At 35.7% G+C, this 24,613-nt stretch overlaps 1 protein-coding gene across 4 annotated transcripts in view; it reads right to left on the bottom strand.

Annotated features, from left to right (window-relative positions):
* The window catches only part of rims4 (regulating synaptic membrane exocytosis 4), a 30,783-nt gene extending 6,434 nt beyond the window's left edge, over nt 1-24,349 (bottom strand). The window contains exons 1-3 of one of the 4 annotated variants that reach the window (XM_067374277.1): nt 24,229-24,325; nt 20,428-20,430; nt 7,758-7,896 (exon numbers count right to left, since the gene is read on the bottom strand). In XM_067374277.1, coding sequence (XP_067230378.1) covers nt 7,758-7,896; nt 20,428-20,430; nt 24,229-24,325 — 239 coding nt within the window. Of the gene's footprint in view, nt 1-7,757; nt 7,897-20,427; nt 20,431-23,843; nt 23,845-24,224 lie in introns of all 4 variants that reach the window. The other 3 variants (XM_067374279.1, XM_067374275.1, XM_067374276.1) reach the window with 3 other exon arrangements.
* Between the last annotated feature and the right edge of the window lie 264 nt (nt 24,350-24,613).

Consider the following 24,613-nt stretch of genomic DNA (forward strand, 5'->3'; position numbering starts at 1 on the left):
CCGTGTCATATTCACCTTTGTGACCCCTTGAAATAGGAGGCCTGGCCTTCATCTAATAGCACGGCAGTGACTGGCCACTTTTTCATCAGCCTTGGTTTCCGGAAATGTTTTTCTGATTACTTTTACCCCCCAAAAAATCTTCAGCAAATGAATCTAAGACTTAAAAAACCCAACAAGCTCCAAAACTAATCACAATGTTATAAACTATACAGATATGTATACATACACACACAAAGTAAAGTATAGACAGTATATATCAAATATAAATTATATAAATTATTCATAATAAAATATATTAATACACAATAGTATACATTTTGAAGTATTCTGTCAAAGAAATGGCCATGTACCTGCTTGTGAAATGATTCTCCTTTAGCAATCTCTCAATTTGTGTTTTACTCTTCAGTTCAAATTAAAGACTTAATTTCAGCAATCTACACAAGTGAAGAAGCCCATATTTGCTTATCGTAGCTTTTTATGATGTTTTTTCAGCAAACAGAAGGCAGCCACTTGTGCTTGGATGAGATTAATTAGGTCCAATTTCTTTGTAACAAGAGATCCATTTTAGATACAGAAACAGATGGTGGTGGAAAAAGTGTTTTTCTTCTGCAAGAAAAAAAGGGCACTTGGGCCAAAGAGGAGAAAGGGGTGCTTATTTGAGCCAATATAACCACCCTGCTCTGTACATCTCTGCTGATATAAGATGTTTTTACATTCTGTGTGAAGAAGTAATACCACATAGAAGTTGAAATTTGGCAAATTTGATGTGGTTATTGTTGCAAAAGAAATGCCACTCATTTTACTTTCAACTGAGCCATTTGTAGGTTGATTCTCCTGAAAACACTGTGGCACTATTAAAACATTTTTCTTTTTATTTAAACTGTCCGATCACAGCAACTACGACTCAACCAATGGTGTGAGTTTGGGGCGGGGCTATCTGTTTTGACCGACCAATGGCAGATGGGGTGAGTGTTCAGGAAACCTTTTTGGAAATAGTCATTATTTTTTTTGTTCTGTAAAAAAAATACACATATTTCAGCGGTATTTATAACAATTAAAAAAAATTCTATGCATTTTAAAAAGCTATCCTTGGTGGTCTAATATCATATTCTCATTCAAGCCTCCTTTCAAACCCGTCCCTCCCTCCCTTCTCCATTCTCATTCTTCTGTGTTTGTTCTCAATGATCCTCCACACTAATGTGGACGGATTCATAATTAATTTTCTTTCTGCGGTTTGACCTCGATTCTCTCCGGCTCCCCTCCACCCATTCCCGGTTCTGTCTCTTTCGCTTGCCATCTCCACACAGGTCTATTTTTAAAATGCTTTTGGGAGGGTCCAGACAATCCTGATGCCTAATACTCAGACTGGGCATCCCAAGAGACGCCATTTTCATCGGCCCTTCGTTCTCTTGCTCATTTTTCACTCCATCCTGTCTCTTTGTCCCACGTCAATATCTAGTTCATCATTTAGTCTCTCGTCTGGTGTTCCTATCCACAGTCTCTCTGTTCTTCAAGGAATAGCCATCATTTACTCCCCCTGATGTCAGAATCTTTATATAACCACACCACCAAAGAAGAATCATAAAAGTATCCCAAGCTAATTATTTTTACAATAATAATCTTTTTTTGTCTAATTTTCCAATTAAAATATGAACAAATAATTTTACTTGAAACACTTTTTTACAAAAAAAAACAAAATACACTTAAACAAGATTTAATATTTTATGCAGTGGTACATTTCATGTAAATTTAGCTTGTTTTAAATGTTGGTTGATGTACACTGCCATTCAAAAATGTTGGGGTCAGTAAGATTTTATTTTATTTATTTTTAAAGAAATTGATAAAATTACATTTATTCCGTAAGGACGTATTAAATTGATCAAAAGTGACAGTGATAATGTTTGAACTCTATTGATCAAAGAACCCTAAATAAAATGTATATTATTCAAATTTTAATAATATTTCCCAATAGTACTGCTTTTACTGTATTTTTTTATATAAATGCATCCTTGAGACTTCTTTTAAAAACATTAAAATATCTTACCAAACCCAAACTTTTGAATGGTAGCGTATTTTCTGGACAATAAAAGCTTGTTCACACCAAGAACGATAACCATAAAGATAACTGTACTTGCATCGACAGACACGAACATATGATATCAGTCTGTTTATTCGAAACTCACCCCCTGCGTTTTCAAAGTGTCTACAACGTGTTTCCTGTCTTATTGCATTTACATTAACCAGCAGATGTCCTCAGCATGCTATGTTTGGAGTGAATAGCTAGTGTAATCGATCTAATCTAACAGTGAATTTAGCGTTTTTTCACTTCAACTTCAAACGAAGCAAGTCAGTGTTGTCGAAAGTAATTTTATCTTCTGTTTGCTAGCCTGCCATAATGATCTCATAGTTAATACTTCTCACCATTTGTTCCAGGGGTATGACTGATTGTTTTCCATATATACATTTTCTTTAAAGTATCCTTGAAAAGGGGGGTTGACTTGTCGAACAGTGGTGGCTTTTTCTGAACCTCGCAGAATCGACAACTTCTTCGTAATGTGGTCTGCCATTTTAAATGGCGAGCCCTTAAATTATAACGTATTCTGATTGGCTGGTAGTGTTTTATCGTTCAACAGCTGGGAAAAAATCGTTCTGAAAGTGATCCCAATGATATAGTTTCTCTATCTTTATAGCTGTGGTGTGGACAGTGCTATTCTTTTACACTGTGTGCAAAATTATTAGGCAAGTTGATTTTCTGATCATATTTTTTTTCCAAGCACATTTTACCAATTCCAATCCACATCAATCTTAATAACTACTATTAATATTGTTTAAATCATTTATAAGTGATATATAATTGTTCATGAAGGCTGGAAATGAAAAATGCCCTATATTCAGGTGTGCAGAATTATTAGGCAGGTTTTCTTTTACAGATAAAATGAGCCAAAAAAGAGATTTAACTCAGACTGAAAAGTCAAAAATTATTAAATACTCATGAGAAGGACGCAATACTAATGTAATACTAGAAAGTAAGTTTTGGAAGATCATTTAGTCCATCTCTGCAAGATGGACATTTCAGGATAAGAGATGGACTAAAAGTGAACTCCCACACCTTACTGCCAGATTCTGGAAGATAAATTCTTCAAACAGTGGTACAAGAGGATGTGGTGCTGGTCCTTCAGGAGTCACTCTCAAGCTGTCTGTCTATAAGGCCTATAAAAACCCAGTCTTCATGTACTTTATAACACTTCAGCTTGTGATTCTTATTAAGAGCGGGTCATTTTTTAGGATTCTTCACCTAACCTAAGTCTCTGAGATCCTGACACCTCACACTTCTGAAGACTCCAGGTAGGTTTCAGTACTGGGAAATGGTGGCGCTGGAGACTAAAGGGTTCCTGATGGTTTCACACTTAATTCTTCACCTTAATTCTTAATTATTTTGCAGTTAACGTGTCTTTTCTTCTCCAGCTGTTTTTGTATGACCCCGCTGACCCAATGAGTTTTTGTATGACCCCGCATTTCACTGTCCAATGGTCATGCTTTAACTTTGCAATTTCTAGTATTACATTAGTATTGCGTCCTTCTCATGAGTATTTAATAATTTTTGACTTTTCAGTCTCTTTTTTGGCTCATTTTATCTGTAAAAGAAAACCTGCCTAATAATTCTGCACACTTAATATAGGGCATTTTTCATTTCCAGCCTTCATGAACAATTATATATCACTTATAAATGATTAAAAACAATATTAATAGTAGTTATTAAGATTGATGTGGATTGGAATTGGTAAAATGTGCTTGGAAAAAAAATATGATCAGAAAATCAACTTGCCTAATAATTCTGCACACAGTGTATATTTAGAAAGATTTTTAGAACTGTATCTTTATTGTTATCTGACTTTATAGATATTGTTCTTGGTATAAATGGGCCTTAAGACAAAGAAGGCCTAATTAAAAACTCATTAAGAAGTATGTATGCAGTGTTGAAGCCACATGAGGACCAAAAGTGTTTAAGTGCATTTTAGCCTCCAGAACAACTAAGGAAAAAAAGAAAAAAAAAAAGAAAAATTTATGATACCCTTGTTGTCATATTTTCTTGCTGATTTATTATGTTATTGAAACAATCTTGACATATGCTTTGATTTGTCATAGTAGACAGGAGCTGTACTTGTACAGGAAATGGCAGAAATATGGCAGCTGAGTAAACTGATTTTGAAAACAACTTGGAAGGCTTGGAATGAAGCACACAAATCTGACTACTTTTTTTGTGATGTTTCTTATTTTTTAAGGAACCGAAAATGTAGCCGCTGTGGTCAGGTCTATGATGGACTACAATTTGTGGAATAGGCTGCATGAAGATTCTTCAAAACATCTCCTTTTGTGTTCCACAGAGGAAAGGCAGTCATACGTGTTTGGGACGAGGGTGAGTAAATGATGACAGAACGTTCATTTTTGGACAAACTATTCCTTCACTCTCTCCTCTCTCTCATGTGACATTTCATCATTCTATCTCGCAAAATGGAGAGTCATTATTAGTCACTGGCCCCTGTGTGCACTGGCGTCAGCAGCAGCCATCAGTAAACACACATACATTACTACAAACGCTTCGGAGAGTGACAAATACACCTATCACCGCTCCACATATTACACGCCGCATTCTTGATGTCACTCGAATAAACATTTGTCTGTGTTATGTGTTAATCATGGCGTCTCAGCGCACTGCTTTCAATTGCTTTATATATCACTGTCTCCATGCTGTTCTTCTGGCACTCATTGCATGCAAACTTTTTAAACAGATGCTCCATTCTTGCATGCAGGAGTATGTACAAGAGTTAGTGTTTTCTGGAAGAAGGTGAAAAGTATGTAGGGAATGTTTATGCTTCTAAAATAGAGCGCAGAAGTATCTGCTTATCTTTAAATGTGGCGGAGATGATCTTCTGTTCAATTATAGTTATATCTCTTAGTTTAGCTGGTTGTTTTTACCTGCCTTTTGAGAATTTATAGAATGTAGAACTTGACGTCACAATCCTTGTTAATTATACAGTGGCCCCAAAAAGAATTTGGACACTTAAAGGTGCAGTATTTCCAAGAAACACTGTTGATATTTGAAATAAACACAAACAAATACACTGCTCCCTTCATTGCTCCGCCTCCAAAATGCACCAACACGCAATGCAAGTGTGGATGTATTTTTATCATAGCTGAAGAGAGACAAAATAATACTTCACAAAAAATAAAGCAAAGATTACGAACGAACGACAAGGAAGAACAGAAAATGAACATACAGCATACAAGAGTATATACAAGCAAGAGTTGTTTGTTAGTCACCAGAAGCACACCAGCTCCAGATAAAGAAAATGACACTCAAAACTGTCCTGTTACTATAGCTAACATTACAAAAACAGCATATCTTGGTTCTGTGAAACAGCAAAACCAATGTTACTCACGTATGGAGCAGAAACAACGCAACCTCTGGGTACGTTTTCAAGCCTTCCCGCTTAGGTCTCTTCAGCACTGAAAGCTTTTCTAATATATTAACGCGGGTCCTAAAGCTCTTGCCTGATCATAACCTATTCCTCTGACCTTTTTTCTTTTGTAATGTTCTCTTTTTACAGTCTTTCTACAAATCTCCCTCTTGCTCACTCTCTCCCCTCCTCCATAATAAGTGGACACGCCCTCTGCTGCTGATTGGCTTCAAATGTGTTGTGGTGCTCAGTCCGATCCACTTTCAACAGCATTTTTCAGAAATCGCTTACTGCACCTTTTAAGGCTTGTGAATGTATGAATTGCATATGACATATCCAATTAAGTGGCATTTAGCACAACCCCATTTTTGCAAGTGGAACATTTCACAAAAAAGGTTTAAATGATGAAACATATATATATATATATACTATTCATAATTAAGCATTTGGGCACTTTTTGGTTGTCAGATGTCAAACCTGTGGTAACTTTGCTAGAACACCTGTGTGAACTTGAAAGGATTCACTTTTGCATTCACACTGACTTCATTGCATTTCAGTTTCTGACAAAATGCAATTTTTATTTAGGACATCTAAAATGATCATATTTTTGGTCCATGCACCATGAGCAGTTCTGGTTTTGGAGATATAATTAGAGCGCTTTCTGCTTTCTAGGGCATTTTGACAGGTCCATTACATAAATGTCACTCATGTGACCTCTTTCAAACTTTCTGCTCCCCAAAAGATGACTTTAATGAGAAAAGTGGGAGTTCATGCAAGAGAATCAGTCTTTAATTTAGGTTCATACTATTTGTGTGAATCAACTGAAATGACAACTATGCTTCTACATCTGTACAACAGCTGCAACCAGATGCTTATTATAGAATATTTATTGGTCTTTGTAAAACTTGCAGTGGGTCAGTAGACTGTAAGCACGTTAAATTTAACTTAATTATGTTTTGCAGGAGACAATTGGTAATAAATAATACTCTGTAATGTTTTAATAATTACTTATTTTTATTTTTTTTATTGATTCTTTTTGTAATGCTTTTGCATTTTTATAAATGGACTCTTCATAATGTTTTCTTACTTTTTATATCATGTTTTATAACGTTTAAAGTGTTTAATGGCAAAAAGCCCAACTTTATCTAGCCTGAAAGGCAAGTTACAGATAATATCTAATGGAAACCGCATAAAATAGACACTAGATACTGAATAAATATTACAGAAACTTCCACAGAAGTTTATCCAAAAATACAATTGAATCAAATCAACCTTGTGCTATGACTTTCCATCACTGTTGTTTGTCAGAGCTCAGACAGACAGCGAGTGTATACGTAAAATGTTTTACTCCGTTATGTATTCATGAGATGCATAAGATGCAATGTAATATGGTAAAATATCCTCAGCGATGGCAGCCAAAACTGTAATCCCCATGCTCCATAAACTGCGCAGTAATCCAGCTGAATTGGGCTGGATTTTAAGAGCGTTCAACTACATTACATAAGGTTTGTGGGGTGTTTTGTCTGTTTGTGAATTTCTAATAGAGCTCTGGGTATTGGATATGGAGTTTGAGGGGAAATTTATGCAGAATCGACCATCGGTTGAGCACAACATATTGCTAATTATGTAACTGAACATACTGTTTCAAAGTGAACTATACAAGCTCATTTCAGAAGTTTTTTTTTTTATTATTATTATTTTGCCTGAATGAATATACTAAGCTCGTAACTCATATTTGTCTGAACTAGCCCAAACCTGCAAATATCTTCTCCATTTATGTATCCAAACTTTCTGGCACATTGGAACTGAAGTTAAACAGCTTTTGTCCTCCACAGAGCTAATATAAGACTACATCGTGCAAAACCCAGAACCTGTGGCTTTGATGTGACACGCCGGACGGTGTCCAGATCTGAAATGAGTTTACAGTACATCAACACAGAATTCTGGATTTCATTCAGAAATGGAGCCGGCAGAGAAAAGGTTTATTACTGAGAAGGGGTTTATGTAACTTATGGGAATACCTCAAACACTTTTTATTTATTGCTCGATATATAAGATATAAGCACAATCTCCTGACAGTAAAGACACTTTTAATACTTTTCTTGTGTTATTGGATCAATGAGCATCCCTATTTCTAGAGGAATGTAATGCAATAACACATGCAGTGTATCCCAAATCAACAAAATGAGAACATGAGACTTGTGATTCCTGTATAACGGTGATTCCAATTCAGGGGCATTTAGGTGTGTTTGGCCTTATCGTTGGGACTGTAAAGGTACATTGATTTATAATACTCACTTTCCCTCTGAGCCATAGCTGTTCATGCTGTCCTCTATGGACTCGTGGCTCGCCTGCCGGACCGTACGACTGGGCATCTCTACGGCCAGACCTGTCTCTGTACTCCTCTGAATGCTCTTTAGCCTGCGGCCCTCTGGGTCTGAAACAAACAAAGAAAGATAAGTTCACCAAACCAGAGTTTAATTCATAAGATGTTTTAGCTTGTTGCCTACTGGCTGAAGTTTCTTTGATTTTTAGTCCCTCCTCCAATGTTTTATTGTGATTTTCATCACACCTCTTTTCATCAAGCTGCATGATTTAAGGTATCATTCATGTATATAGGACAAACAGTTTTAATATGTATTAGAGCTGCGTGATTAAACTGAGAATCACAATTTTTTGTTATAAAATAGAGATCACGAGTCTCCCACGATACTGAGAAGACGACTAAACAAAATAACATATAATTTACTAGAGGTGCTGCCAAAATGTTAATTGCTGCAGTCTATTTAAAAAAAAAAAAAAAAATTATTATTATTTTTTTTTAAATCGGTTTGAATGAATGATTCAATGACTCACTCATAAAGACTTCACTTGTTTCATTACTGGATGAATTGGTGCTTTTAAATGAATCTCTTGAATGAATGATTCAATGACAAATACATTTTTTAAGTCACTTGTCGCCACCTACTGGTGTAACGATGTAACTGATACAGTCTTTATTTTTAAAGGTGATTTACTCTATTCTGATCGCTACCATGGACATCAGTGTTTATATATACGAACTATAAACTTATATCCCAGTACTTCTGTGATAATATGAGATGTTGAAAAGCCTGTTTGTGAAGCTGTTTCATAGATGACAACTGCTCTCTCTGGCTCTCTGGATTTGAATGTTTCCACTGTAATCGTACTTGTCAAAGGTTTAATAGACACAGTCAAATCATCGTCATTTAGGAATAAGATCGTGTGGGTGTTTGAATCGAGATCACACACTTTTAACGATTAATCGTGCAGCTCTAATATGTATGGTTAGGGTTTCTCCCATAGCAAGCACCACAAATGATTGTGAAATATCTCTGATATTCTTGTATTTCTGCCTGAGCAGCAAGGCACTGGAAAAAGCAAGTTATATCAAATCCTCTCATACTGAATGAAATGTTGTGATAACATTGCCGCCAGGTAGAGCACTGGTTGTATTCAAAATAAATCCTTTGGAAAATATAATCTTCTTGTATAATTCAAGTGTGTAGTGGTGCCTTATTGAACTCGGATGGCTTAGAGAACAGATTCAAAGAGCCTGAACTTTTCCTAGTAAAGGTGAAGGGGATCAGCCACAGACTGATCGCTTTACTAGCCCATGAACTCATGAATATATTTCTATTCAGAGAATGAGTTTCAGAGGAATTTCAAAGCTGGATGTCATTTCATAATGGTTTTGTTACTCTTTTTTTGCATGTACTTCATATAAATCAACATAAAACACAACCCATTTTACGTAGACTAACATATTTCTGATTAGTCTGGATGGTGAACCTGATTTCACCAAGTACAAGTAACATGTTTATTGATCCTGGAACAACATTCCAATCAACCAATCAGATTTGAGGAACAAGTTTACAGTTGATGTCAAGTTTAGGTTTAAAAACAGGGTTAGGTGCTTCTCTCATTTAAATCTGATTTTAGGGATAAGTTATGGGTAGGGTTAGGTTTAGGTGTAGGGATAGGGTCAAGACTAAAGTTTTGGACAGGAATGTTGTTCTAGGATCAACAAAATATGTTGATCCAGTAATATGTTTTACTTGGCAAAATCACGACCTGGATGGATATTCAATGAAGTCGAATCCAAATATGTCCATATTTTACATAAATATATACACACACACACACACACACACACACACACACACACACACACACACTAAAATTAAAACATTTAAGGTCGATACAATTAAAAAAAAAAAAAAAGATAAAAAAACAGTAAAAACAGTAATATTGAGAAGCATTACTGCAATTTTAAAGAACTGTTTTCTCTTTGAATATATATTTAAAGTGTAATTTATTCCTGTGATCAAAGCTGAATTTTCAGCATCATTACTCCAGTCTTCAGAGTCACATGATCCTTCAGAAATCATTCTAATATGAGGATTTGATGCTCAAGAAACATTTATTATTATTATCAATGTTGAAAACAGTTGTGCTGCTTCATATTTTTGTGGAAACAAAATGTGAGGCTTTTTTTCAGGATTCTTTGATGGCTAGAAAGTTCAAATTTACAGCATTTATTTGAAATAGAAATCATTTGTAACATTATAAATGTCAAGTTTTTTTCATAATGTAACAGAAATTAAGATATAAATATAATTTAGTCATCAGTGAGATCAAGTTATCCATGGATATGTGCTCTATCTGCACTAACACGTTCTCTCTGTAGTGATGGGAATACTGCCATTTTCACAGCTTTTTCCTGGCCGTGAAGCACATGACCTAGTTAGGCGGTTCCTAAAAATACAGTCCTCTTTGTCTGTTCCTGCGTATCTGGTGCGGTCGGCACATGCTAACTAGCATGTCATCGTAACCTTCTAAAACAGAACATTGTGTATCAGGAAATGCACTAGAAATGCCAGGGTTGCTATGGGAGACAAGAGCAGGGTGCTTCAATTGATCTCTCACTCTCTCTTTCTCTTTTACAGTTTTTGTTTAGTGGAACATGCTTGAAAGAATGATTTAATCTGTTCGCAAAAAAACAGTCAAATTTCAGGAAGTGTGTGGATAAAAAAAAACTTGATTTATAAATGTGCATTGTACATGCACTTCCCAACACAATCCTAGGGTCTTCAGTGTGGCCGCAGGGTGTTGCTAGGGGGTTGCTAAGATGTTCTGATCGGGTGTGGTCACTTGAGAGTTGATTGGTGGTTTCTAGGGCAGTTGCTATGGCATTGTTAAGTGGTTTCTAGGATGATCTGGGTGGTTGCTAGGGATTTGTTTGTTGGTGTCCAGGGAGTTCCAAGTGATTGCTATAGGGAATTATTTGGTGAATTTTCACAGTATGAGCAACAATGAATTGGCTCTAAAAACACAACATTTTTATGTTAATTATATCTTGTGTAAGTGTGATGTTTCTGATCCCTGGACATCTCTCACCAACGCTTTCTGTCAATTATTGTGCAACCACAAGTAGGTCTCACCAACAACAGATATAGTATCTCATTTTATCAGTATGACCAACACCCATTAATCAAAGTGGCATTCATGAATTTACTGCAAACAAGAAAGAAATAAGAGGCTTTTCTAACAAGCCCTTTTAGTTGCTATCTCATCTTGCTTGTGGTTTATGACCCACGCTTGTTAGCTGTCAGAACATTTAGATTTATAATTTGATTAAAAGAACAGAGAGGCTTATAGAAAACCTATTATCAGACTTCAGATTACATCTTCAGTAAAGACCTGTTAAAGCAGAGTAATATGTGAATTTAAATGCAAATAGTTGCATCATTCACTTAATTAAAGGAATAGGTAATTTATGAATTAATTTAATGTCATTTACTCACCCTCATATAATTCTAAACCTTTATTATTATTTTATTTCCTCAGTGAAAACACTAGGAGAAATTATTTTCCATTAAGAGCTTACAAGCTCCAAAAAGGACACAAAAGCACCATAAAAGTATCACTTGTGTGCTTTATGGACTACTTTTATGGTCCTTGAAGCTTGGTGCAGGAAAAGAGCACCAAGAAAGTTTGCTTTTGTTGAAAATAACGACATGATTTAAATTTTTGGGTGAACTGTCTCTTTAAGAGCATGTTGCGTTGATGTGTCACTAACGGACTGTGCTCATCCCATGTTCAGATGAACAGGTATAGGATGCTCTTAACTTAGGTTTCAACATGGCTTGCTTAAGATCATTAGGGCAGTCATTGATTGTCATCTAAATGAGCATGTCAGTTTTCTGGTTTGTCCATGCTATCGATCATGCCATTACCTCTCATTACCCCAGCCTGCCTTAATAACCTATTAACTCTTTGATAAATCAGTAGCACTGGAGGCCTATTGATCTACAGTGATGTTGATAGATGCCTGGTTGGAGGCTATAACCTCTGTGCTTTCTAATAACATGCAAATCTAACACCACTACTGTTTTTGAATTAAAGAGGGATATTCAGACCTTCCTTTCTTCCATCCATCCATCCATCCATCCATCCATCCATCCATCCATCCATCGCACTGTGTATATATATATATATATATATATGTGTGGAGAGAGAGAGAGAGACTTTAATAGAGGGGGTGTATTCTCACAAAACCTGTCAATTTGTCTTGTTTTATTCATATTACTGTAATGCAAATACACTGCATATTATTTCAATTTTTTAGATTTATATATCATTATAATAATTTATTTTATAATAATATATTTTATAATATTTTATGTATTTTTTTTTTATTTTATTCCAGGATGTATTTTTACCCTACAAGGTTCTCATTTTGGGGTTTTATGTTTCCCTGTCAGCTCCTTTATATGTATTGTATTGCCTTATTTTTGTAGAAATAATGTAATTCCAATTAACTGAAAATAATTGGAATTACAAAAATCTCAAAACTAGAATTTCCAGACGGATTATGGGAAATCTACATTATGGAAAATGGAGCAATACATTGAGATCATAATGCAAAAAAAAATTAATAAAAATGCTCCCCTTTCTTCTAAATATTTAATTTTAAGTCATTTTTATTTTATTATATATTTTATTTTTATAACCCGGACATGTTCTTGTCCTGCTCCATGTATGAATGTGTTAAAAATCCTTTTAAAGCCCCAAATACAGAAGCATTAAGCATGTGCTAGTGGATAGATGAGAGCCCATCTGTTTAATCACAGTGGAGGGTCTGATCATACACAGATGCGTCCATCTCAGCCAAAAATTATGCCAAATATTTACTCATATACTGGCATAATTCAGCTCTGACGTTTTCCGTACACGCTAAAAGAGAAGTGAGCTGCAGGAGACAGTGAACGTAAGAGCTTTGATCTGAGCTATAAATGAAGCAAGGGGGAAAATGACCTCAGAAGGTCATTTATCAGAAGCAAATATATTAGAGTTATATTAATATACCTGGGATATTTCTGGGATTTTATGAGTTTGATTTTTCATACTGGAGCTTCAGTATAGCTGTAGATCAGACACAAGAGTCTGTTCACGGCGGACATTAGATTAAAACATTTGTCTTGTGTTTTATAATTTGAGTATTTTATCATTGCTGATGGTTTAAATTCATCTATATTAATATAATTTATATATATTATTTTTTTCATTATTTGATTAGCAATTGACATTTTTCTTAAAATGCCCCAATTATGCAATTTTAAAGGTTTCTAATTTTGTTTTGGAGGTCTCCTACTGTAGACTGACATGCATCAAAGGTCAAAAAACACTTTTCTCTTAATATACATTGCACATCACCTCATTTCTCAAAGGGTCTGAGACCGGTTCGTTTGAAGATTCTAAATCCCTCCTTTCCATGAGCCTCCTCTGCTCTGATTTGTGCTCAGTCTGTTGTGATTGGTCTACTGCTTACAGCGCATGTCGGAAACGGAATGCCTATTACAATATTTGAATTTTTTAAATGAGTTTGTTGGTGTTTTGGAGGTTACCTTTGTAGAGAAGAGTGCCACTTGTGATTTAGAGGTTGAGGACGTGTGTGTACAGAGTAATAATTCTATTGGAGTTTATTTAATTCCGTTAGATTTGTGCTAATGAAGGTATTTGAGTAGAGTGTATGGTTTACATTGTGTAGAAACACTGCCTACAATAGTTCAGCCAGACAATATTTCTTTGAGTGTAGACTGTCTCAGAACCTTCTATCTTTAATTTTTTAAAAGCTGGTGATGTGTGAATATCATTAAGAGATGGGAGTGCATTTACCTTACCATCCATTACATAAATGAAACTCAAAATGAGTAACTCTTTGCCTGAAATCTATTTTCTCCCCCGAGTACTATAAGTATGAAACTTTACTAAGCTCTGCCTTAAATCAGACACATCCGTTTCCATCCGATTGCAAACCGCTTTGTAATAATGTGCACTGAAGAATCATTCATGAGACCAGAAATGTTTATTAAGAAAGTTAACGGGGTCCATTTTGTTCACTTTAAAATCATTTTAGACGATATATTGAAGGTTTTCTTCGATGTAAACTACTGTTAAAACAAAATAAAAGCAGTAATATGGTAAAATATTATTACAATTTAAAATAACTGTTTTCTATTTGAATATACAGTATATTGAGATGAAATTTATTCCCATGATCAAAGCTGAATTTTCAGCATCATGTCTTCAGTGTCACATGATCCTTCAGAAATCATTCTAATATGCTGATTCGCTGCTCAAGAAACATTTGTGGAATCAATGTTGAAAACAGTTCATATTTTTGTGGAAACCGTGATACATTTTTAGGATATTTTGATGAATAGAACAGCATTTATTTGAAATAGAAATATTTTTCAACATTATAAATGTCTTTACTGTCAATGTAGTATTCATTTTTTGCTTTTTCTTTTTTTTTTTTTTTAAAAAAAACCCTTTTGAATACTATTTTAATTGTCTTTTATTATTTTATTTTTTGCCCTTTTGTTACTTTTTAGCATTTTTTGCATCTCTGGACTTTTTTCTGCCACCATTTGTTTTGCGTGGATTAGTATTAATGATTTGGATAGAACAATACCATGACAATAAAGTACTTTGAAATTGATATGAGAGTAGAGATAACGGGAGGTAAACAAGATCGGTGGCTGTGGTTGCATAAACTGCTTAAACTAGTCTCACAAGTTTGTCTTCTAATTATTTTCTTCAAGGCTGTACATAAGATTGTAGATCGAATACAGAAATGTTAGAGAGATTACACCTGACTAACTGCTAGTTAGTCATTCTAGTTCTTAAGACACATTCTTAACATAATGGCTATGTTTATGCAACTGGCCACAGGAAGTTACACACAAGCTGGACTCAAGCTCATATTGCCTGGATGAGCACCAGTACCATTAAGTCACAGCTCTGACTTAATTGCCTTTCAGAACAGCGTGTCCATTCAAAATGTGGGCCAGCGGATGCTGTTTCAGATACTTCAGTCATAATAACGTGTAGGCGGCAATAATTGAGCAAGTGAGTGTTGAAATTGTGTGAAGCCTCAAACAGTCTCGTTCTGTAGAACTACTCAGAGAGACTTAATGCTACAAAACAGACTGTGATTTACTACACAAGTCAACTGCTACTTAAACTGATGTGCTCGCCGAACGCTTCTGCCAAGCGGTGTGTTAAAAACAAATGCATGTTTGGTTAGGATTTTCAATTATGATCTTCATTTGTAACATTTGGGTGCACACCTGTTATTCCATTATTCCATCATTATGTAGATGTAATTGTCATTATAATATTATTATATTGATTCTACTTCTAAATGAATTAATTATGAAACCTCAGAGTTGTTGGATGTGCTCCTTGAGTATGTAATTTAATTATTTGTATTTTGTTTTTTATTGATCTATGATGGTGAATGTCATGAAAACCTGTCAAGAACATACTAGATCATATTTCACCCCAAACTTAAGAAAAAAAGTGATAAAATATAAGTTATGTTTTGTTTATATGAAGTTATATTTTGTATAAAGAAAATCAAGCCTAAAATACTGTTACATTAATGAGATTCTATTTAGACCTACTATTCAGATAATAGTCATAATGTAGACCTAATAGGATTTAATTTTATTTTCTTTGCTTTTCTTTTGTTTTTGAGGTGAAATGTGGCCTGGACCTGTTTTTGTGAGATTCACTTACAACCATAATGATTATTGATGATCAAAATAAAAGTTCATAACATGATTCTCAGTTCCAGGCTGTAGTAAAGGACATGACAGCAGGTAAATCTGAGCATTTGTGAGCAACCATCTGTTCATGTTCCCGCGCGTCACTGTATCGCTGTGCTTTCTGACTGCATATGCCAACACAAAGGGTGCAGAGCAAATGCACCTGCATGCTACGCTGTCAGAGGACACGCTGGGAAAGGAAAAGAGAGATCAATCACTGCTGCATTTACAAGGTTTGTGTGTGCAATGATCTGATCCGCAAAGCACTTTTTTAAAAAAATATTTACATTGCAAAAAACAAATATATATATTTTTTTTTTTTTCCAGTAACATCCTTAAAATCAAATCAATTTACCTGAAAAAAAAAAATTAAAGCTGAAGTGTGTAGTTATTTTTATATTTTTTCTGTTTTCATTTTAATTTTAGTTACATTTTTAGCATTTTTTTTTTTTTTTTTTTGCATTTTTGGAATTTTTAATAGTTTTTGTTTTTAAATATGTCTTTACAATTTTTATTCATTTTTATTTCAGTTTTAGTTATTTTTGCACGTAGTTAATCTAACTAAATTGAATTTCATTCATGACAAAAATGTTTTGAGTGTGTATGTGGTTTCAGTTTGTTTTAGTAAAATAACCCTGTTTCTGCTAAACTGATCATCTCAATGATACTAAAATAACACATAAATTATACACTTTAAATTTAAGCATAAGTCTCACTAAATTATTATTATATTTCTTTCTTTTATAGTTCTTAAAAGCCATTTCTGTGTGCGATCTTAAAATGTTGACCCTTTTTGATTGTAAAAGACTTGACGATTGAAACTTGATCTTTGTAGAAATCAGAAATCAGCATTAAATTCTTGATCTAGCAACGTTTATGCTTGCAATCAATCATTATTTATCTGATAAGATGCTGCAGTACTTACCTTATTACAGTCTTTTAAAAATAGACATTGCTGATTTCATTTTATATATTTATGTTTTTTATGTATATAAAAAGATTTTGACATGTAGGCTCATGTTTCAAAATTAGAACAAAGAATATTTTGTATATATGAGATGCTTCTAACAGGAACAATGAATGATGAGTATACTATGAGTCAGAATATGCATCAGTGTGAAACAAGAAATTTTATCATCTGATTGGACAGACTGTTGTCTTCACATTGGCACCATGTGATAGATTTCTCACCCTGACTGACTTTTTCTCTTTTTCCACTTGGGAAAAAACATGACAGCTTGCTTTCTCACCTGTGCATGATGTCTGGGAATCGAACAGCACTTCAGCAGCCATTAATTTAAGATCACTACACAAACACACACCAGCTCATATGTGAATCCACTGCTGCACACTTATCACAATGACACTTTCTAAATAATTGAACTTGGGCAATAGAAACAGACATGCAATCTCTACCATAGAAATGGTTTCGTGACATTTTCAAAAGAGCGTAACATTTGATAAAGTGATGCCACTTCAGATTGTCTTTAACCAGACCTATATGAATGAGCCCTGATTGAGTCTGAAGATATTTTTTGCAAAAAAATAAAGGGCTGTTAAAAAGTAAGAAATAAAACTACATTTTTACATTTTCTAAAGAAACGTGAGTGGTTTTTTATCATGAAAAACTTACCACCTTGATGCTAAGATGTTTAGGGTGGTTTTTAGTGCTTTGCTAGGTGTTGGTTACTGGCTGAAGTCAAAACAGCTCTTGCACAAGTGATACTCTAGATATGGCTCCTTCAATGCAAGTCTATAGTAAACTTGCCAGAAAATAAGCTGGAACGCTACTAATAGCACACCTCTCCTTAAAGGTAGGATAGGCAGTTTAATGTCTTAAATAAATGTTAAAGACACTACATATTTCACTACATGGCGGCAGCACAAAAATCTGCAACTTACCTTGTGATACTCAAATGTTTGGCACTCAGGAGTTAGGGCCGGTTCACACAGAAAGCAATTTGAAAGCAAAAACACAACATGTGGGCAGAGGAATGGGGAAAAAAATGCAAGGTCTCAAGGCGCATTTTTTAGAAGTTTAACTTTATCTTTAGCACCTATAGTTTTTAAAACTCTGTGTCATGCGCAAGACATGCAAAATATGCTCACTCCATGCAAGATCAGCTTTTGAAGTGCCTATCTTTATTTCTCATAAGACCATATAAAAATTAAATAATCTTTAGAAATTTCATGATAAAGGTGGAAAATTATTGACATTTTTAAGTTATTTTATTTATTTTATTAAGTTCCAGCTCAAAATCCCCCACAGATCATTTATTAAAGCTTGTCAAATTTGCCCCTATTTGGGTGTGAGCAAAAACACACAGTTTTTGTCTGTTCCTTTAAATGCAAATGAGTCGTTCACTTTCCAGAAGAGGGCGGAGCTTTAACAGCTCATGCTTCGGTTGCTAAACAACAACAAAGCTGGAGAATCTCACGCAGCCAAAATGATGATTGTCAGTAACGGTGTTCAGTATTATTTGTCTGACACTGATGGAGAGACTCAGGAAGAAGTTACAACTTTTAGAATGAAACTGGACATTTCTGAATGGATAGTTGATAAATGAATGTAGTTGCTGTGGAGTTGATTCAACTCATCCACTAGCATGTGTCGTCATGTTAATCTTTTGTGCAAATCCAGCGTTGAATTGACCCTCGTTTGTGAAGCAGTCCAGCGTAAAATGACAGCATGTCAACAACACTCTACTACAACAACTCTTCCTCTTCTCTAAAGCAGCCCAACATGGCTTTGTTGCGTGCTCTCAGGGGCAGGGACACGAGCAATAAGTTGATGGCTGCTGTTCACTTAACGGTCACCGGTGTCGCTAATAACAAGGGCTTTTGAATTGTACATATAGCCCCTTTAAAGAATATTTTACAAAAGAACTGTTTTTACTGTATCTTTATGGTAGTGTACATAGATGAAAACATTCAGTGTAAAGACCTTATGTAGCGCACAGCGCTGCACTCGTTGTGTTCTGTCTTGGGGGGCCAGTTGCATAAACATAGCCATTATATTAAGACTGTATCTTAAGAACTAGTATGAACAACTAACAGTTAGTAAGGGGTAATCACTCTTACTTTTCAATATCAAATTAGAGCAATTACAGTTTTTATATAACTGACTTAAGAAAGTTATGAACAGTCTTAAATAAAAATATTTGATGGCTAACATGTAAGTCTAGTGTTAGCGGTATATGCAATCGGCCCTGGGGTTTGTATTTCCTCAGGATGAAGGTAAGATCTTACAGATTTATGAATGAACTTCTCATTTTCAAATCTTCCCGGTCTACTGACATTTGTTATGACATCCACTTCAAACACAGTGCTCATTATAACTTTTGTTAGCTGTACAATAAGTAAATCCACTTCACCACCTAATAACTCTTTGACAGTGATGCCATAGATATAAAGAGCCATTGCAATAAAGGAAGTTCAAACACAAAAATTCTAAAGATGGCTGCGTGCTTGTTTCTCTGACGCATAAGTGTGACTCTGATTTTACAATATAAATATCTTCACCTGCTTTTTAAAACCAAAGGCATGCTGATAATCAATGTCACCATTAAATCCCATAAGCACGGACACACATGCACATTGGAGACGGATGCTACGAGTATCAATCATCCTGACCTCCTTCTATCTTTTCCTCTGTCCTTGATTCACTACGGTCTTACGCAACACAGAATGTGCGCCTGCCGCCATATGACATCTCACTGATGGCGTGTGTGTGTTTGTTTGCGAGTTATTTTGAGCAGCCGCATCAATGCAGGACCTGTCAGTGTAGGAGGGTTAATAAGCCTCGAGACTTCAGAGCGTTCGCTTTTCTTCGGTAGAGATTTGTTCCTGTGCTGATGGAGGGGGGAGTGAGACATGTTGTGCTTTGGGATTCTTAGTACACATTGCATCAAACAGCAAACAGGATATGAAAGATGAAGTCTGAATGCGCCAAGACAAGCGGTGGGAGGCAACGTTGAGTCTGATGCGTGTCGCAAAGGCTTCGGGCCCTTCTTGTCGACATGGCTGTTGAGCGAGTGTGTTATATAGGTGTTAAACCCCCTTGTGTGGCTGTTAGATTAAATCTGAACACAGAATGAAGAAACAAGCATAGGGTGAAAGCAGTCTGAACATAGTAACTTTGACTTTGAGAGGACACTAATCAAGTATATTAAGTGCAAAATAAACCTGATTAAAGCTGCTGTCTGCGATTTTTGGCGCTCTAACGGTTAATAAACAGAACTGCACGCGTCTTGCAGAAGAACATTCTAGCCGGAGCTACTTTTCTCCGTGTATGTCTATGGCGAGTCACGCAGTTACTGTGATACCTAGTCCTACCAGTCCGGTCTGAAATAGTCCGAATATAAACACTTATTATAAGTGTACCTTAATGATTCAAGATAAGACAAAAACACGGTTTGGAAAATGGATTCATGTTGTATATTCTCATTATATAATTTTTGTACATTTTTAACACAAAAAAAGTTGCGGACTGCAGCTTTAAGTCATTTCTCAATTATTTCCATAATCACACAGCACATATATTTACATTTTACCATGAAAAATCACCAAAAATGCGTCTTTTTAGCCTTTTTTTTTTTTGGTGTTGTTGTTGCTTTAAAAATAGATTTGCTTATGCAGGTTATTCTAAATCATTTCTTAAAGATGCATGCAGTTTGATGCCATTTCCTAGATAGATAGGATGCAAAAAGTTTCCAGCAAGTTTTTTTTTTTACCCTCACAGAAAGCGAAAATGCTTCAAACCAATAATGTAAAGTCCATGAAACTGTAGGGTAACCCACATCAAAAAAATATTTTTTTGCAAAATAAACCTACTAGATTAAGTAATTTCTCAATTTAATCTGTGATCACACAGAACTTAAATTTGCATGTTACCTTGAAAAAATCCCCCAAAATGTGTCTTTTTAGCTTTTAATTTGCATTTTCAGGGGGGGGGGAATGCTAAAAATACTCTTTTTTTTTTTTTGGCTTATGTAGGTTTTTCTGGATCATTTCTTCAAGATATGTGCAGTTTAATGCCACTTCCTGACCAGATGGGATGCAACAAAAGCTTTTTTTTAAAACTCACTGAACACGAAAATGCTGCAAAACGACAACATGAAGTTCACGTAACTGTAGGGTAAGCCATATCAAAAATTAAATCTCCAGCCTTAGGGAAGCAGTTAAAATTCAGTACACAATGGGTGGGTGACATCGGACAATCTGTCATGACAACTGTGTGGCACCCAAATAGGAGTGTTTGGCATGGTAACAATGTTATTATGTGTGGTCTTGGTGAAATAGATCTGCTACACTTCTGCTGCTGCTGCAAGTATGGGACTTGCTACTGCCAATACATAAACGACACGCTGCTGTGAGCAAGTAAGACATGCTGCTGCTGTACAATATAGCGTACATGAATTACCCATATCAGATCTATACAGGTGGAGCTGGGGAAGGTGGAGGGTTTCTAAAACCTGATAGAATGATGTGAATGCTAGCAGATTGAGTTAAGTTCATCTAGAGTTTCATGACAGAACTTTGTATTCAATATTTGCTTATGTTGTATCATTTCTTTAAGATACATGCAGTTTAGTGCAATTTCATGACCAGATGGGATGCAACAAAAGTTTTTTTTAAACTCACTGAAAGCGAAAAATGCTGCAAAGCAATAAAGTGAAGTCTATGAAACTGTAGGGACCTATGTGCATTTTTATTGAATGATATATTATAGTACTCTATTTTTTTAACAGAATTAAAATAAGATAGAATACAACATAATTCAATAATGCAAACTCCAAAAAGCCTAGAGGGTTTTATTGTAACAAAAATTAAATAAAATTTAATTAAAAAAAATTGAATAAACAAAAATAATACATTTCATAGTCACATTTTCACTTTTAGTAAGAACCGAAAAATACTACATTGCAAAAAATATCTTTATAAAACTTAGAGGAGTCGTTGTAAATGACTCTACATTCACTGTAAACCACAGCATCACTGGGCTGTTTTAGTCTATCTTGTGTTGTGCCTGGTTAGGACACGTGTTAGTTTGGGTACATAATGGCAGAACAAAGATGAGAACACAGCTGTCTTGTTAAAGAGTGAATTGTAGTCATTAATGGCTCATTATTTAAACAATATATTAGCCTGCAGACTGCAATTGCGGTCGCCTCTCTCATAGCTTCAGTTTTATACATCTGTTTCAGTGAGAGCCTTTTGAGCAAGACATCATGTTTATGTATTGCAATATCAGCCTTGAATTTCTAAAGTATCAGATCAGTCGCAGGTAACTTGAGATGTGAAAACAACACAGCCAAAGAACCTTAACATTCAGCAGTTCTCTGAAATGGACTGACAAAGACATCATTAACTCCCCTCGTTCTTCTGATTAATGGATCCGTCCGAAAAGCATTAATATCATGCGGTAGTTCATTTTTTTCCACTAGATAATTTTGCTTCTATATTTGTGGTCAGAAATGTCCCGGGGTTTGAGCAGTGAGTAATGGATGTTATTACGAAATCACCAGCGACTTCATTTGTTACTGCATTTTCTCCGTCTTTTGTAGAAAATCTTTGTGTCGATCTTCATGTTCATAAACAAAAGATTTAAATGGTTGCAAATAATGTCAAATGTATCACTGTTTTGAGTCTTTGTTATAAATCACCACTGCATTTTCAGTCATCTGACATTCAGCAATAGGTGTTAAACTGAAGCACTTGCAATGTGTCGTTTGTGTTCCAGTAATTAGCATATTCATTAGTGCGATTTGCATTGATTAAGTTGATTTATGCAAGTATGTATCGGCAATAAAAGGAGATGCAGCGAGCTGATTAGTTAAATGGCAGGCCTATACGTCTAAAACCAATAGAATATGCTAATAATTCAAACGCAAGACAGCACAGGTCGTACAAATGGACGTATAATTGATGCATCTCAATTATCATGTGTGCTATATTGTATACAAAGTGAAATTTGAAGCTATAACCGTGAAAGTGCTATAAGTGTGCACTGTTTTTGTGGGGTTTGTGAGTTTGTTTGTTTGAGTGTGATGTGCACATGTTGAATGAAGAAGATCATCAGCTAGGCACAATCTTTTCCTCTCAATACTAGTCTCTCTCCTGCAGAGTAGTCTGTAATCAGGCCAAGGGAAGAGAGAAAGAGTGTGTGTGTGCACGGGTGGGTGTGTGGATGTCTCGGATAGACGGTGGCTGTGTAAAAAGGTTTTTTGGGTGAGTGGACAGCAAAAAAAGGAAATGAGGGTGATCAAGAAAGGAAGGGAGCACACAGGCACAGTGAGAGAGATTTATAGCATGCCTAGACTAAAAGCACTTGGGAAATTATGCAAAATTGCAACCCTAAAACACTCAGCAAGTAGCACACAAGCAGTCGGAATATTTCTAATGAGTGCTAAATTAACGCCATGATGTCTGCTGATGGATTTGAGACAGGCATTAACCTGCAATCAGACGTTGTTTGAAATGAGCCACAGCCGTACCTGGAGAAAATCACAGCTATATTAGCAATGGAGTGTCAACGCATTTGATTAAATGCCTTCATTAATAAAAACCTCTGTTTGATTAGAATGCCGGCTGAAGGAAGCGTTTTGTGTGTGCATATGCATGTATTCATCATAAGGATCTTTTTTTTTTTTTTACCACTTCAGATTACAGATATGGATTTCAAATGCCATTCAAGTAAGCAACTACACCATTTTCTTTATTGCATATGCAAAATGAGCAAGCTGACACGGCCATATACCCAAACCACGCATGTGGCCACATTTTTCAAGTGTTTGGGGGCTTGCAAACACCCCAAGACTGGCAAAGAAAATGAGCATCATTTTGTACAAAATGAAATGTTGCACTAATGACCCAAATGAGTCACAAAACCATCGAATAACCATTATTCTCTAGGATATCTGGCTTGAAGACACCTAACTTGTGATTTAAAAGACACTTCTATTCAAAGCACATTATCTGGAGTAATCTGGGGTGTGTTGCTTAAAGAGATAGTTCACTTAAAAATAAAAATTCTGCCATCATTTACTCACCCTCATGTCATTTCAAACCCATTTGAATGTTTTTCATATAATGAAAGTCATTGGGGTCCAATGTTGTTTTGGACCCCAATGACTTTGATTGAATAGAGAAAAACAGTTGAAACACTTTTTAAAATAGCTTCTTATAATTCATACAGGTTTGAAATTATGACAGAATTTGCATTTTTGAGTGAACTATCAAACACACTCTCATGGCAATTTGTAGCTATTGTCCATTTTTGGCGAATTGTTGGATAATTCATACAATTTCATTCATATGTTTTTGTACGACCTGACCTGCCTACGCCTCACTGATGGTTATTTTTAGTGGTGGACCTTCATGCTTACTTTTTTCTTTATTTAATCAAATTCATATACAAATCTGGATCAGACTGGAACTCTCATAAAAGTCTTGTGGGATTCGAACCCATAACCCCTTTTTGGTTTCCAGCCCAAATCTTGAACCACAAAGCCACATTTTCTTAATCAGTACTGATAACCTCAAAATCTCAACCCTAACCCTAACTTCCAGGTGTCACAGTTTTGAAAAAGCACACCCACATCCTTGGACACACATATACATCCACTCACCGCCATCGTCCTCATCGAAGGAGTTCATGCAGGGGAAGTAGATGGCCAGGGCCTCAAAGGACGCGGACAAGCTGATGCGACTCTGTGACCGCTCCATGTAAAGGCCCGGCGTGGGTGCCGGCGCCGTGTCCACAGGCTTGGGCAGGCGCGCCTGGGCATTCTTCACGCGGAGCACGGCACGCGGCGTCTTGGCTAACTTTCACCGGCCCCTTCGCCAGCCACGAAAAAAGAGAGAAAAACAAACGCCGAAGCACCCTCGTACGTCCCTGTGGACCTGGTTTGGGTTCAAGAATCCTGTGAAGATATAATGTCCAGACTTCTTTTGGTGTCTGCAAAGTCCTTGTTTTGTTTCTGTCCAGGTCTTCAGGACAGAGAATTAGGATGT

Source organism: Chanodichthys erythropterus, chromosome 21 (assembly GCF_024489055.1).
Source record: "Chanodichthys erythropterus isolate Z2021 chromosome 21, ASM2448905v1, whole genome shotgun sequence".
NCBI classification, from domain to species: Eukaryota; Metazoa; Chordata; class Actinopteri; order Cypriniformes; family Xenocyprididae; genus Chanodichthys; species Chanodichthys erythropterus.